The sequence below is a fragment of the Pleurodeles waltl genome, chromosome 3_1, assembly GCF_031143425.1.
Source record: "Pleurodeles waltl isolate 20211129_DDA chromosome 3_1, aPleWal1.hap1.20221129, whole genome shotgun sequence".
NCBI lineage: Eukaryota > Metazoa > Chordata > Amphibia > Caudata > Salamandridae > Pleurodeles > Pleurodeles waltl.
This window is the reverse complement of record NC_090440.1, coordinates 980,952,449-980,968,846: the sequence shown is the minus strand read 5'-3', so window position 1 is coordinate 980,968,846 and position 16,398 is coordinate 980,952,449. Positions and strand designations below refer to the sequence as shown.

General features: G+C 46.2%; 1 protein-coding gene across 8 annotated transcripts in view; it reads right to left on the bottom strand.

Moving 5' to 3' along the window:
• PHACTR4 (phosphatase and actin regulator 4) overlaps positions 1–16,398 on the bottom strand; it is a 370,026-nt gene that overhangs the window by 53,251 nt on the left and 300,377 nt on the right. For all 8 annotated transcript variants that reach the window (XM_069224100.1, XM_069224106.1, XM_069224104.1 and 5 more), the window contains one exon: positions 2,141–2,297. In XM_069224100.1, coding sequence (XP_069080201.1) covers positions 2,141–2,297 — 157 coding nt within the window. The remainder of the gene's footprint in view (positions 1–2,140; positions 2,298–16,398) is intronic.

The following is a 16,398-nucleotide window of genomic DNA, read 5'->3' as shown; positions in this document are numbered from 1 at the left end:
AAAATGTTATGTGTCCATGTTGTGTTTTGGGGCATTTCCTATCACGGGCGCTAGGCCTACCCACACAAGTGAGGTACCATTTTTATCAGGAGACTTGGGGGAACACAGAATAGCAAAACAAGTGTTATTGCCCCTTGTCTTTCTCTACATTTTTTCCTTCCAAATATAAGACTGTGTGTAAAAAAGACGTCTATTTGAGGAATGCCCTGTAATTCACATGCTAGTAGGGGGACCCCAGAATTCAGAGATGTGCAAATAACCACTGCTCCTTAACACCTTATCTTGTGCCCATTTCAGAAATACAAAGGTTTTCTTGATACCTATTTTTCACTCTTTATATTTCAGCAAATGAATTGCTGTATACCCGGTATAAAATGAAAACCCACTGCAAGGTACAGCTCATTTATTGGCTCTGGGTACCTAGGGATCTTGATGAACCTACAAGCCCTATATATTCCCGCAACCAGAAGAGTCCAGCAGACGTAACGATATATTGCTTTCAAAAATCTGACATTGCAGGAAAAAAGTTAGAGTAAAACGCAGAGAAAAATGGCTGTTTTTTTCACCTCAATTTCAATTTTTTTTTTATTTCAGTTGTTATTTTCTGTAGGAAAACCTACACAAATTACCCATTGCTGAATTCCTGAATTCAGAGTTTTGTCTACTTTTCAGAAATCTTTAGGTTTCTGGGATCCAGCATTGGTTTCACACCCATTTCTGTCACTGACTGGAAGGAGGCTGAAAGCACAAAATAAAAAAATAAATAAATAAAAAAAAAGAAGAATTCTGAAAAATGGGGTATGTCCCAGTAAAATGCCAAAATTGTGTTGAAAAATTGGGTTTTCTGATTCAAGTCTGCCTGTTCCCGAAATCTGGTGATTGTAGCACCACAAACCCTTTGTTGATGCCATTTTCAGGGGAAAAAAAAAAAAAAACACAAGCCTTATTCTGCAGCCCTTTTCCCCCCATTTTTTTTTTTTTTTAAACTAAATTTTCCCTGTATTTTGGCTAATTTCTTGGTCTCCTTCAGGGGAGCCCACAAAGTCTGGGTACCTCTAGAATCCCTAGGATGTTGGGGAAAAAAAAGGACGCAAATTTGGTGTGGGTAGCTTATGTGGACAAAAAGTTAAATGAGGGCCTAAGCGCACCCTGCCCCAAATAGCCAAAAAAAGGCCTGGCACCTGAGGGGGAAAAGGCCTGGCAACGAAGGGGTTAAAGCCTTACCAGGCAGATGAGCAGCAATAATTATTTGTCTGACAAGATATCTTTTGACATGTGCACAGTATGTTGGCATAAACATTGTTTCATATGCATGTTGTAAAGCTTCCTGATCAAGTACACACGCACACGTCTATTAAAAAGACTATACGCTCTTAACTGATACAAAAGTAATAAGTGTGCACTTAATATTTCACAACAGTCTACGGAATGTTTTGCTGATCAATTAATAAAGTAAAACTTGAGTCAGTAATTTGTCATTGAGCTTAGATTTTCCATGACCAGGGCTTGGAGAAGACCAATTGCGGAGCAGATACATATTAATGTTTAAAACCAAAGAATTGTACAAGGGTGCATCTTCCTTTTTGCATTATTGCTGTACAGAGTGGCAGTGGAAGGGTGTAGCCCTCAAGCAAATGACAGATTGGTAGAAGAGGGCAAACATGCCTCAGAGGTCCATCAGCATTCAGCACCGAGGGCTAAGAGGCAAAAGTAAAGAGGTGTGCTTTGGTGTTCTGCTAGTACTGAATACAGAGTGGTTGAAGCAGTATTAGTAGAATGGAGTACTTGTGAAGTTTATAGCAAACCTCCTGCACAGTGGTACTACAGAGTGTCCTGACAGCCCATGGATATGGAGGACAGTGGCAGGAATTAAGAAGCGTTATGAGAAACACCACAATGTAGATGTTAGTATGGTGGATGTGGAGGAGGTTTCTGGGTATTCTAACAGTAATGAGGGCAGTGTGGTAGAAGAGGAGGAGGTGTTCTCTGGAGTCTCACAAAAAGGTAAGCAGCGTGAAAGAACTGAAGCAGTGTTCTCTGGAGTTTAGTGAAGAGGGCAAACAAGCTGAAGAAACAGAGGTTGTTATGCTAAAAGGCACAACAGATATGACATTCACTTGCACAGCTGACCTGTACTTACCTGTTCAGAGCTTTGCCAATTTGCTGCTTGAATTCTGTCCACTCTTCTTTGCTCTTTCGGGGTAGAACATTTGTTTCCTGTGGCTCCTCAGAGGCTGGTACGCTGTTCAGCTTCATGGCCAGTGTATCCTTCCGCTTCACTTTGTTAGCCAAGGAACCTTGTGGTTTTGGGAAGGAAAGATAGCAGAGCAGTGAGGATGACGGGACATGTAAGATAGGATAATACAATGGAAGAAGCCTGCGACACAGTTGAAGGTGGGTACACGCAGAGGCGAGAAGAGAGGAATAATCAGCTGTGTATGGAGAATTCGGAGCTTTCACCCATTTCCTTTCAGATCCCAAGGAAGTATCACAAGGGAGTATCTTTTAGAAACCACACAAAAGGAATGCATTTGATCACATCTCATTTACATCAGCGATGTTGTTATAAGGCATCTGTCGAAGTCAAACGATAGGTTATGGTTAGTGAGCAGCACCTCAGTCAGTGAACAGGTTCCTACTATCACATGGTGACTCCTAACTTGGCGTTAGTGTACGTGGTCACGATGAGAGGTACCTCAATTGTCAGCTTGTATGTTTTTGTGGTCAATAATATAATTTTTCTTCAAAGTCCATAAAACACACGGTTAGCAAGGGGCTGAGTCAATGAAAATGAAACTGTTTCTTATCTCATGGTTCTCACGCATTTGTATCATTACGCAAACACATCACTTCTAACATTCTGAGAAGCTCACCTAGCATTAAGCTGTGCTCGCTCAAAACAGTGAAGAGATCTAACTGCTCCACATGACTGGAATTAAAAACAAACTGATAATATTAGCAGATGAAAACTGAAGGGCCATAGCGTTTGCATTTTATTTCCGCAATAGCAGTGCATGTAATACGCAGGGTCCTTTTCTGGTCTGCTTGTAGGTTTGGATGGACTGGTATTCAAAAAGCGCACGCCAGTACAGGAGACAGTTTGCGGCAAGGCTCTAGAAATTAAATTCCACTTAAGAGATCATTGCTTTATTACTTGCTGCATGAGCAGATTATTCCATAAATTCTTAGATTCTCCTGGTGAGGAGGGTTATTATTTATAAAGGTATCTGAAAGATTGCCCTAGATCAAAAAGTTGTAGCAACCCTCCATAATTGTGCAGAACAAGTTCTTCACCTTTGTTGAGGGGCATGGCCAGGCACCAGCCAGAATGGCCACACATTAACTGAGCTCCTCGGTGATGGCATTGTAACCCCCACCATCCACCCATACCTGCCTGAAGCAGTGTGGCCTGTGGAGAGCTCATGCTACTGCCAACCAGTTAGAAGCTCAAGGAGGTAACCCATCTACCTAATCCCCCCACACCCCACCCCACCCTTTGCCCCGTGGCACATGCTGAGGAGCAGGCGGTCAGGCCTGCTTCGCCTGAGAATCCATGCAGTGAAACCCGGGCTGCAGCAGGAGGAGCCGATGCGGTCCAATACTTGCCAGCTCTAGGGGTGGTGCACGGGAGACCTGGACTGCGATTGCTGCGGCAACCTGTTATGTGCCCCTGTGGCGTACAGGCATGCCTTCCTCCCTCTCTGACAGAGCTGGGAGTTGCAGAGGGCTGGGCCCAGATGTTGGATCTGCTGGGGCGAAGATGAGGGGAGGGGACCGCTCCCTTCCTCTCGCTGACTAGACCAAAACTTGACCTCATCAACAGACTGAAAAGCAACAAAAAGGGGGAAACCAAAAAGTGAGCAGCATCCAACGTCTGGCAGTGACGGCTGGGATCTGTGAGGCCCTGATCACCAAGTAAGTGCCCAGCACCCAAGGCTTGACAAATGACTGGCTTGATCTAGAGTTGGGGGGGGGGGGGGGGGCGGGAGAAGGTGCAGAAGTACCCCAGAAAGCTGACAGCGAGATCACAATGCAGGATACACTGATGTTCCTCCAATCTCCCTGTTCTTCCTCCTCCGACTAGGTACTCTAGCCGAGGCAGTTCTGCTGTGGCCATGCACTCTTCCCTCCCTTCTCAGTCTCTCCTGCTCTTCCCTACTGGGGCCCGGAGGTGATTGAAGTGACATATCCGTGGATCTGGGGCCAACATCTTATGCACAACACATCCAGCGCCTGCCACCGAACGATAGCAGCAAACCGAACAATGCCACAACACTGGGGCCTGTAAACACGCACCTGGTGCCTCCCAACCCATGGACAGAGGCGTGCCCAAGACCGGATAATGAGCCTGCATTGGGGGACGCAAAGTCAACTGCAGCCAAATGGCCCTGAGTGAACAAAACCTGATGACTATTGCAAACAGAGGAGAGAACCAGGCTAAGGAGTCCCAGGGGGTGCCCTAGAAGATTAATAGTCTGAGGCCTCTGGAGAGTAAGGTCTCTGGGTACAGTGGGGCAATCGGCCCTACTCTGGCCCCCATTGAGTGGAGAGTGATCCCCCAACATGGGAATGTTGGCGAAGACAGGAATCACGTGTGGGCCAAGCAAGGCCTCAGAGGTATTAACACTGGGGCTGTGGTGAGGAACAAGGGACAGGCACCTTCACAAACCAACAAAATGGACAAGTATGCCGTGACCAAGCAACCACCCAAGGCCACTGGGACACAGGTGTGTCTACAAGAGGCGGTGGAGCCTTCCCCGAGTAAAATCATGGGCGCAATCCGTGACCTTAAGGACATCAATGAACCTAAGCTAGATGCTGTGACTGTGGATGTCACTCTCTTGAGGGACGATTTAAAAAAAAAAAAAAAAAAAAAAAGGGAAAAAGTAACTATGGATGAATTTCACATAAATTTGCTGCAATCTACCACTAAGAAACTGGAGGGAATACTAAGGTACCTCACCAAACAAAATGCCCTTGTTGCTGACGGACCAGGAATGCCAGGCACACAAACAATATCTGGATTGTGAGTGTCTCAGAGGGAGCCGAGGTTTCCAGGATTGATCTATTATTGGAGGACCTAATTGTCAATGCCCTCAGGCCCAAGTGCATGTTGAAGTTTTTCAACATTGAAAGGGTGTACGTGCCCCCACCAAGACCCGGTGCCCCTCCACGAACAATAATTGCCAGAGTATTCAATTATTGTGACAGGGACACAATCCTGCAAGCAGTCCGTTCCAATGGCTACCTCACTGTCAATACACTTCTTTCCAGACATTACCTTACAAGTGCAGCATCTTCACTGTCGCTCTGATGAAGTTAAAAAGGTACTCCGAACAAAAACTCAAATATATGATATTGTACCCGGCAAGACTGCGAGTGGTGGCGGAGGGCAAGTACTGGCCCTTCGCCAAAGGCTTGGGACTAGTTGGAGGGTTTGTGTACCTCACACCAACGGAATCAGCAAGAGACAAAGAAGGGGTGCATCAGCAGACAACCCGATTAAGATTGTGCCATCTGTGGGGGACAGCCAAGACGGGGACCTGCCGCTTACTCAGAGGTTACAATAAGTTGTGTTGACACTACTGCCCATAAGTATGACAACCTAGGGCTGGGTCGGCCTAATGTGATCGGGGAGGAGTGTACTTATTTGGGGAGGGAGGGGTGAGATCAGTTATGATGGTTGACAATGCACAGGTATGTTATATTATGGTAAAGGGGTCCGATCTAATGTGTATACTTGTCCGTTCTGTCGAGGCGGTACCTGCCAACACCGACATTTTACAAAACACAGTTCGGGTGACAGGCACTCTGCATATTGGGGAGGTGGTCAATTTTGAGCCTGCAGTGCTGGGTAGCGGGGGGCAATTTTGGGTAATGAATATTTACTGTTAGCATTTTTACTGTTCTAAAGTTATGTCAAATTATACTAACTGTTTTAGCTCAGTAGGATTATATAGATATGGATTGAATCAAGAGACACTCAGGAGCAAGAGGGGACAGGTCTGGGGACCAACTGGTCGCATAGATGAACCCTCAAATGACATGTCACTCAATGGGAGCTTCCACACAACTGACTTTGAAAGCCCTGACACAGAACGTTAATGGTCTGGGCAGAAAAATCAAGCACAATATAGTGCTTCGGTATCTTCGGAGATATTCTCTAGATCTAGTTCTCTTACTAGAGATCCATCATAAGGACAATCAAATCAAATCGCTGGACAGGTCTGGGTACTCTCTTGGCCCATGTGGGCTATACATCAGACTCTAGAGGGACAGGCATCCTAGTTAAAAAAAATCAATACCCTTTATTACCTGTAGAGCCTGGAGTAACCCACTTGGTAGGTTTGTGGCACAGTTCAGGCACTGGGAGGGTCATACCCTTAACATTTATTCTGTACACGTCACTAAGGTTCCATGCAAAGATACTCCCTGTGCTTGGTGCTGCGCTGCTAGAGATGCCACCAGGGGATATTTATACTAAGGGTAGGGACATGAATGCCGTGGTAGACCCCATGATGGACAGGAAGGCCTGCTCGTCTACAGTGGGCGAGTCAAGAATTGTGGCATGAACAATACTCGCAGACAAGGCAGTTCACCTGTGGGCAGCGCATGGGAACTATTCCCAACTCAATTACATTTTCACTCAACACCTGCACACAGGCAGGTTTAGGGAGGTGGTACATAAACCTTGCAGCCTATCTGACCACTCCCCGTTGGCGGTGTCACTTCGGGGTCCAGCTAGGGATACTGTATAGGCTCCTAGAATAGACCCATGGCACTAAAAAGACAGAACCCTCAGGGACAAATTAAGGGAGTGGACTGACAAATACTTCCAATTCTTCCAGGAAAACATGGGCACCGTTGATTCAGCTAGTGAACTTTTGGAGACTTCAAGGCGGTTATTCACGTTCAGTCATGGTCAAGCTCTTATTTGAGGCAAGAAAAAAGACCTGAAAATAAGATGTGAGGCACTAGAGTAAGATTGGCTCTTTAGAAAGCCTGACCCTGGAGGGGGGAGACAGTAGCCTCCAACTGCACCACCAACTAAGACGTAAGCAACATGAGCTATGAGATCTGGAGGAGGATAGGACATGCATTGGCAAGTTAGCACCGTCAGTACGAGATATGGGGCAAGGCAAACAAACTGCTGGCATGTTAGACAAAGGGGACAGGAGACTAAATTGGGTTTCTGAGCTCAGCCACAGTATGGGAATGTTTCAGATGACCAGTGCTGCAATAGCAGAAACCGTTAATACATACTATGAGGGGATATAAGTCATCACAACTTCCTGGTCTGGGGAGGACTGCCCAGATGTTCTCAAAGACCGGACACTTCCAACACTTTCAGATGAGAACAGGACCACTCTGGAGCAAGACTTGACAGAGGAGAAAGCTAGGGCCATCTGAGATCTGCAATCAGGGAAAGAGTTGGGACCTAATAGCCTACCAGTAGAAATGTACAAATTAATGGCTGACAAAGCAGCAGAACATATGTTGGACATATTCAAAACGGCCCAGAGTGAGGCATGCCTGCCGATGGATCAGAGAAGTGCAGCTCATATAGCCCCATTTAGTTACTAAACTTAGAAGCAAGGTATTAGTGAAAGCACTGGTGACCAGGTTCTGGTGGGTCATTACTACAGTAGCCAACCCTGACCAACAGTTTTTTATGCAGCAATGGGGGACAGGAATGAACATGCAATGTCTATATGGGGTTTTTGACACAACTACAGTGCTTAACAAGCTATGTTTCTCTCAGAGGCAAAAAGGGCATCAACAGCATCGAATGGAGCTTCCTAGTATTTTACAATAGGGGAGAGAGATTTTTCACAAACCTGCATCAACCAAAGTTATTGATAAGCAGTAGAAAAAATACAATACATACATCTAAGGTTCAAAATAGATACAGTCCCGTGTGGAACCAGACCAATCATTTTAACTGCAAGGAAAAGAGCTATGTTACTAGCATCTATGGGTCTACTGCCAAATAAAGACAATAGATTAGAAACAGTAGGAGGAAAAACAGAGAGGGCAGCAGCTATGCAGTGGTGTATCGCCAACTTTTAAATCTCTTCTCAGCAGGTATTGCCATCAACACTGGGAAGACACAGAACCATATAAAGTGACAGAGCATAGCTTCCTAAGAAGCCTCAATCTTCTGTGGAGTCTTCAGTGGCAAGGAAAGCCGGGACATACCGAATCCCATCTTGGAATCGAATTGGATGGCAACACCGAAGTTGGGAGTCAGAGTGCTATTCTGCAACCTTTCCCTGCTGGTTGAAGAGAGGGACAGGGAAGAATCCTATTTCGCATTATTTTGCTTGTGCAACACAAAAACATGGTGGGCGGAGTGTTTAAACATTTCAAACAGTCACCCTCAGTCACAGATCTGGGTATAATCCATTGTTCTTTTGCTCACCATGCCACCCCAGTTTGGACCCAACCATATGCAAATCAGTCTTGACCCTGTTCCCCATGGGAAAAGTCCAGCCCAAACTACAGACCAGGTCCACTCTGGACCGGAAATAAGCACTCTGGGACCAGTTTCAAGATATCACCCTTTATCTGCCAGGCTAGCTTGAATCCAGTGGCACAGTGAGCACAGGGCCAACGTCTGGCTATTCCCGTCCCACTTAGGGCAACTTTAGCAACACAAAAGGATGATGGACGGAGTTCTGAAACTTTTCACTCACCCCCAGTTATTTTGCTTGTGTCCAGACTTCACACTGGACTTACCCGAGAACAGTGATAAGGAACAGGATCGAAACTTAGACCGGGAGCAGCCTATTTCTTGTGCTCGGCAATGCAGAGGTTGACTTCACACTACCTTAAGACTTTCTGCTGCATAAGAGCATTTATCTTAGGTCTATGGCATAAAAAGACTGACACCATCCGGGTCTATGACCCACACCGGTTTCCTAAATACAAGGCTTAATTTAACCCTGCAGTTTTAAGGGGACATAACGCTGCATACTGTTTAAAAAAAGAATGTTGTCAAATCAGTAAAACATCACAAAGGTTTGGGAACAGAGCTCTGGATCCGCACTGAAAGGCACAGAAAAAGATGAACCAACATCAGTGCGCAGGGGTGGTGCCTATAAGCTGGTCCGTGTGATCAATTCAGGAGTCTGGACTGACTTGCCACAGTCAGATGGTGACAGTGCATGTGAGCTGCTGCAGAAAGTCTTCCAGATCTAGTGTAGTGCCTGGGAGGATTCAAAGCTGAAGGATTTGTAATTAAAAGTATTAATCAGAAAATCCACTAACTGTCCTGTATGGCTTACAGAGGGACAAAAGCATTCAGGTTGAATTATTAAATGGATTGTGCAAATGGTTAGATCGTATCTGTAATGTCAAAGGTGTACTAAGTTAACATTTTGAGGAAGGAAGGCATACAATTCCATACCTAATACACTGGCAATCTAAATACTTTCACCCTTAAAACGTGTCGAGTAACTATCTTCAACAATGACAAAAATTCAATACAGGATTCATGTGAGGTGCCAGGCAGAGCACCCCTGCTTCAAGGCTCAGAAGAAAACTAAACACAGAAGACAAACCGTGTTCTTCAAATCCCAGTCTGAGTGAAGGGAATGAAGGGAGTCAAGGGAGTGAAGCGAATGCAGAAGATGTTCAAGGGAAATAATGCACGATACAGTTTAATAAAATTTTGAATCTCCTAAACATGAAGCCATATATCAAACGCTGTTGTGGAATCACCAATTTGTGATTTCATAACCATTTTCGTGCTTTTCTGGCCTTAAAAACAAGGACCAGATTGAAGTAATTTGTGTGTCTGAGAGAATCGCAGGTCTTTCTGAAAAAGTAAAGATTTGCAACATCTTTTTGCATTGAGCAGGGTTTAAGAGTATGGGTGAGGCTCTTCCAGACTCTGAAAGTGGCGTTGCAGCAGATCACACTTCCAAGTTACTCTTCCCTACAAGATTATTCACAAACTCAAGAAAACTACCTCAAGAACAAAGAACACAAACAGATGAAGGACTGACATACATAGATTATAATAAGTGTGGTGGTAGTCTCTCTGCAGTTTTTTTGCACCTTTGACGTTTTCAAGGTAGCAAGCAGGCTGCATTTAAGTACTTTCCATTTAGGTAACTAATGAGGGCAAGATTGGCGTGTAGTTTCTGATGGCACCCAGGTAAGGGAGGATCTGCATTATTGTCAGCATTGTGTAGAAGGTGTTGCTTGGGATTTCACTAACAGGTGGGGTCAACAATAGATTTGATTCCATGATCACTTCAAGGTTTGTTTCTTCCCTTTTTGCTGGTGGGGACTCCAATTCTTTCGGACATATCATTTTCGGGGCTGGGGGGGAGCATTGCATTCATTTTCAACAAGTCATGACCCCAATTTCAGCAGGTTTAAGTTTATGATGGGTGGTCATGATCATTCATCAGTGACACTTGTTGGCAGGTCTACATAAGATTATGTAGATAGGGATTTCCAGTTTTAGGATAATCTGCACAGTTGTAATTTGGTAGGCTGAACACTCTGATCAGGCCCGGTAAGGGGGTGAAGTAAACCGTGAACAGGAGTGGAGTACTAACAACCATGTAGAGCGTGGAAATTAGGGGGTGTGAGGAGCAGAGATGAAGAGTGGTGTTGTGAGGTTTTGTTGGTCTCACAGGAAAAAAGAAATTTTTTAGAGCATTTCGTTCTAATCATAGATTTGCCACTTTCAATAATCAAATCTGATGGTGAACAGTGTCAAAGGCTGCTGACAGATCCAAGAGAAGAAACGCTGCCACTCCATTTTCGTTCACTGTTAATTTAAGGTCACTCTAGATGGTTATTAATTTTGACTTTGTGCCTCTGTCTGGGCAGGACTGAAAATGTTGGTGTGAGGAAATTACTTACTGCATGTTCAACCACAGTTTTTGCCCCACTTTGAGTATTTATTATGCCATAACGCCATGGGCCCTGCTGACCAGCCTCAGTGCATGTGCTCTAAGCATTATAAGTACATATTTAATTGGCTAATATCCAATTGTTATAAGTTAACTTATAAGTCCCTAGTATGTTACCAGCAGTACCCAGAGCCTATAAGTTCAGTGTCCCTTGTGGACTGCAGCATGAAAGTGACAAAGTAAAGCATGTCTCTAGCCTGCCACCACAGATTGGAAGTAAAGTAAACAAAAAAGTAATGGATGGAATGCTTGAATTCACCCCAGTCCATCGTCTACAAATCATTCTTGACCCTGCTCCAATGGGTACGATCCAGCCCAAACTGCAAGGCCACTTCCACACTGAACCGGAACACAAGCAACTTAGGACCCTTTTCACCCTAGTTGGGGCTCATCAGTCAGGTACAGGTTGGTCCCAGTGGCAATGCACAGGACCCACATAAGGGAATACCAGTCACACTTAGGGCGACATACTAATAGTGATAGATGGAAAGCTTGATTTAATTTCACCAGTCCTGTGTTGCTCTGGTTCAGGGAGAACCAGGTCTAGCAGCTCGGCTGGATTGTTTGCTCTGGAGCAGGGTCAATATCGATTTGCCCACGGCTGGGTCCAAACTGGCATGATGTACAACATAACGATGAACTGGTATGCGGCCCGAGTAATTACCAGTGGCTGAGATTAATTCAAGCAATCCAGCCGTCACTTTTTTGCATACTTAACTGCAGACTGGTAAAGCAGTTTCAAACTGCTAACTCGAGTTTGCCAGTAATGAAAAAGCCCACACCTTCCTTTTTATAATATAAAAGTCACCATTAAAGCAGGTCCAATGCAGGGTGCTGTATATTTAACAGTAGGATGTGTCTTTACATGTCTGACAGTAAAAACCGCACATTGTTGTTTTTACTGTAAGAACGACTATTAGCTCTATTGACGAGTCCAGGGATACACGCCCGACACTTCAGTAGAGCTAACCTCTGGGTGGGACTACCAAATATGGTACTCCAAGGTATCAAAACAATTGTTGCTCAAGGCGAATTTAATGTAACCTTTGCGCAAAGGACAACTTTAGAAAATTGCCACTCTGTTGCCTTGTTTTCCAGTGACCATTTACGGTGGCACACAAGCTGCTGTCTTCAAGACCGCCTTTTGCCATCCTGGAGCGGTGTGAATGGCTCTCAGAAAGAAAAACAAAGGACATGCCAATGCAGATGGTGAGACTGCCTCCTGGCAAGAAGGCCAAACGGGATGCAAGCCCAAAAGGCAAGCTTCAAAGTGGAAGCCGCATTTTTAGGGAAAATGGTAATCAGACAGGAGAAGGGGTGCTCTTATGTTTTTGCAGACAGGCTAGCATCGTGGACAGCAAGGGAGAAGTGGTTGGTAAACCATTTTTTCAAGAAGTTGTAGTCCCAGGTAGCCAAACCTCTGGGATGGGCTAGGAAGATCTGCACAGGAAGACAAGACTTCTGCCATGTTGGGAGTCGGCGGGATAGTGCACCATGGGATAGTTAAATGTCCCACTTTACAGGATGTTTTCATCAGGCGGGAGGGACCTTGTTTCCCAACTGGCTAGCTAGCCGCCCAATCCCCTTGAGCTTGTTGTGGGGATAAAAGTGGCAAGTCTAGCACCAAGACCTCAGCAAAAGGACCAAAGGAGGAGAGCCATGCTGTTCCCTTGACCTGGCAAAGAGAGGTTGCACCAAACACTGGTCTGCACATGCTAATCCTTTGGCTAGCAAAGAAAGGACTGTGAAAAGTTGCCCTTTAGCCCCAATTGACTCCAAGAGTCAGTTGGCTGACTTTCTGTGACAGCTACAGGGACGCTGAAGATGCCTGCATTGGTAAGTTGGTAGTTGAGAAAACCTGGTTGCCACTGACCATTTAAGGGCAACCAGGGATACAGAGCCCCATCCCTCAAAGGTTGAACCAGAGTTTGCTGGACAAGGGAGTCAGAGTGCAGTTCGCCCAGCAAGGAAGCTACCACTAGTTAAATGGAACCATTGCTTTCATTGCAACATGATACCAGGGGCAACTGGTTTTCGGCTGGACTTCAAAGGACATCAACCTCTGTGGCCAGAGTCGCGCTACTGTGTTTGTGGACCAAGGGGTAGCCTGAGGAAAACTGTCACCAGCTTAGCATCTTCAGCAACCTACATCCCAAGCCTCAGGGACACTAGTGTGTGGCAGTTTACACATAGTCCAAGCAGTCTCCAGTCAAGTTCCAGGTTATGTCAGGTAACGGTGTACCTGGACCTTATTGGTCCCTGTGACCTGCTTTCTACTGGAGCCGACATCACTAAGCCTGCCAGCACACTAATTTGAAACTTTATAAAAAGTTAAGTTTACTGTTATTGTTGTCCACTTCCATGATTTATTGCATTTGAAAGAATAGCAGTAATTTATCATTTCTAGAAAAATTCATACCTCTGGAACCCTTAGGAGGACTTTTGTCATTAAGAGGTCTATTTAAAGATAAAAGTAAACCTATTTTTATAAACTGGTTTTGGATTTTTGTGTTGTGCTTTTTTCTTATTCCACTCGTTTGCCACTTCTTAATGGCTTACATTTGTTTCTCTGATAATGCTCGACTGTTAAGTGCCATAACTACCCACAGTTCATTTATAAATTTATCCAAAAAACCTGACTGAACCCAGTACAGAATTGTGAGTTTTTTTTTTATCCTGTGAGTTTGCACAATCACAACCTACAATAAACCGCTTCCCTCAGAGTTGGTCTGAAGAAAGTCTAAGATCTAGGAGACAACTGCCTTCTCAGTCAGTTTTCCCTGGGCACTTGGAGATTTGTAGCTGGCACAACTGGATGGGACAAAGTACTTTTTCTTGAAGAGTGGTCTGATGAAAAATGGCCGGTGAGAACAATCCCATATCTACGGAATTGTTCAGAACGTCCCTTGCCATGGATCCAGCATGTACCTAGAGAATGCTGTTCAAAGTCTTTGCTGAATTGGAATCTGCGTGTGATCTAGTCAAATGGTTCAAATTTGGTGTTTTATCTTAGGAGGAAGTTAAGGATAGGTTGTTGATGACTTGCGTTCAGTTAGTCTTGTGCACTGCATTGAATATTTGTTGTTTTACCTGAGGTAGTTTTCCAATGTCCTTGTTTCGCGGAAGGTCGTTAGTGATTGAGTCACAGGCTTTTGATTATGCCATTCTGCTTTTGTGTTGTAGAATGATTTTATAATTCCTATTTGCTTTTGTAAAGAAATGGCTCCCTGTTGCAGTTACCCCCCACTTTTTGCCTGATACTGATGCTGACTTGACTGAGAAGTGTGCTGGGACCCTGCTAACCAGGCCCCAGCACCAGTGTTCTTTCACCTAAACTGTACCATTGTCTCCACAATTGGCACAACCCTGGCACCCAGATAAGTCCCTTGTAACTGGTACCACTGGTACCAAGGGCCCTGATGCCAGGGAAGGTCTCTATGGGCTGCAGCATGTCTTATGCCACCCTAGGGACCCCTCACTCAGCACAGACACACTGCTTGCCAGCTTGTGTGTGCTGGTGGGGAGAAAATGACTAAGTCGACATGGCACTCCCCTCAGGGTGCCATGCCAACCTCATACTGCCTGTGGCATAGGTAAGTCACCCCTCTAGCAGGCCTTACAGCCCTAAGGCAGGGTGCACTATACCACAGGTGAGGGCATAGGTGCATGAGCACTATGCCCCTACAGTGTCTAAGCAAAACCTTAGACATTGTAAGTGCAGGGTAGCCATAAGAGTATATGGTCTGGTAGTCTGTCAAAAACGAACTCCTCTGCTCCATAATGGCTACACTGAATACTGGGAAGTTTAGTATCAAACTTCTCAGAATAATAAACCCACACTGATGCCAGTGTTGGATTTATTAAAAAATGCACACAGAGGGAATCTTAGAGATGCCCCCTGTATTTTACCCAATTGTTCAGTGCAGGACTGACTGGTCTGTGCCAGCCTGCTGCTGAGAGACGAGTTTCTGACCCCCATGTGGTGAGGGCCTTTGTGCTCTCTGGGGACAGAAACAAAAGCCTGCTCTGGGTGGAGATGCTTCACACCTCCCCCCTGCAGGAACTGTAACACCTAGCAGTGAGCTTCAAAGGCTCAGGCTTCGTGTTACAATGCCCCAGGGAACTCCAGCTAGTGGAGATGCCCGCCCCCTGGACACAGCCCCCACTTTTGGCGGCAAGTCCAGGAGAGATGATGAGAAAAACAAGGAGGAGTCACTGGCCAGTCAGGACAGCCCCTAAGGTGTCCAGAGCTGAGGTGACTCTGACTTTTAGAAATCCTCCATCTTGTAGAAGGAGGATTCCCCCAATAGGAATAGGGATGAGCCCCCCTCCCCTCAGGGAGGAGGCACAAAGAGGGTGTACCCACCCTCAAGGACAGTAGCCATTGGCTACTGCCCTCCCAGACCTAAACACACCCCTAAATTCAGTATTTAGGGGCTCCCCAGAACCTAGGAAATCAGATTCCTGCAACTTACGAAGAAGAGGACTGCTGAGCTGAAAAACCCCTGCAGAGAAGACGGAGACACCAACTGCTTTGGCCCCAGCCCTACCGGCCTGTCTCCCTCCTTCAGAAGAAAACTGCTCCAGCGACGCTTTCCCCAGGACCAGCGACCTCTGAATCCTCAGAGGACTGCCCTGCTTCCAAAAGACCAAGAAACTCCCGAGAACAGCGGCCCTGTTCAACAAAGACTGCAACTTTGTTTCCAGAGGAGCAGATTTAAAGACCCCTGCAATCCCCACAAGAAGCGTGAGACTTGCAACACTGCACCCGGCGACCCCGACTCGACTGGACTGGTGGAGAAACAACGCTACAGGGAGGACCCCCCACCGGCGACTCCGAGACTGTGACTAACCAAAGTTGTCCCCCCTGATCCCCCACAGCGACGCCTGCAGAGGGAATCCCGAGGCTCCCCCTGACCGCGACTGTCTGAATCTAAGATCCCGACGCCTGGAAAAGACCCTGCACCCGCAGCCCCCAGGACCTGAAGGATCGGAACTCCAGTGCAGGAGTGACCCCCAGGAGGCCCTCTCCCTTGCCCAGGTGGTGGCTATCCCGAGGAGCCCCCCCCCTTGCCTGCCTGCATCGCTGAAGAGACCCCTTGGTCTCTCATTGAAACCTATTGAAAACCCGACGCATGTTTGCACATTGCACCCGGCCGCCCCCGTGCTGCTGAGGGTGTACTTTTTTGTGCTGACTTGTTTCCCCCCCCCCCCGGTGCCTTACAAAACCCCCCTGGTCTGCTCTCCGAAGACGCGGGTACTTACCTGCTGGCAGACTGGAACTGGGGCACCCCCTTCTCCATTGAAGCCTGTGTGTTTTGGGCACCTCTTTGACCTCTGCACCTGACCGACCCTGAGCTGCTGGTGTGGTGACTTTGGGGTTGCTCTGAACCCCCAACGGTGGGCTACCTTGGACCCCAATTTGAACCCCATAGGTGGTTTACTTACCTGCAAGAACTAACAATAA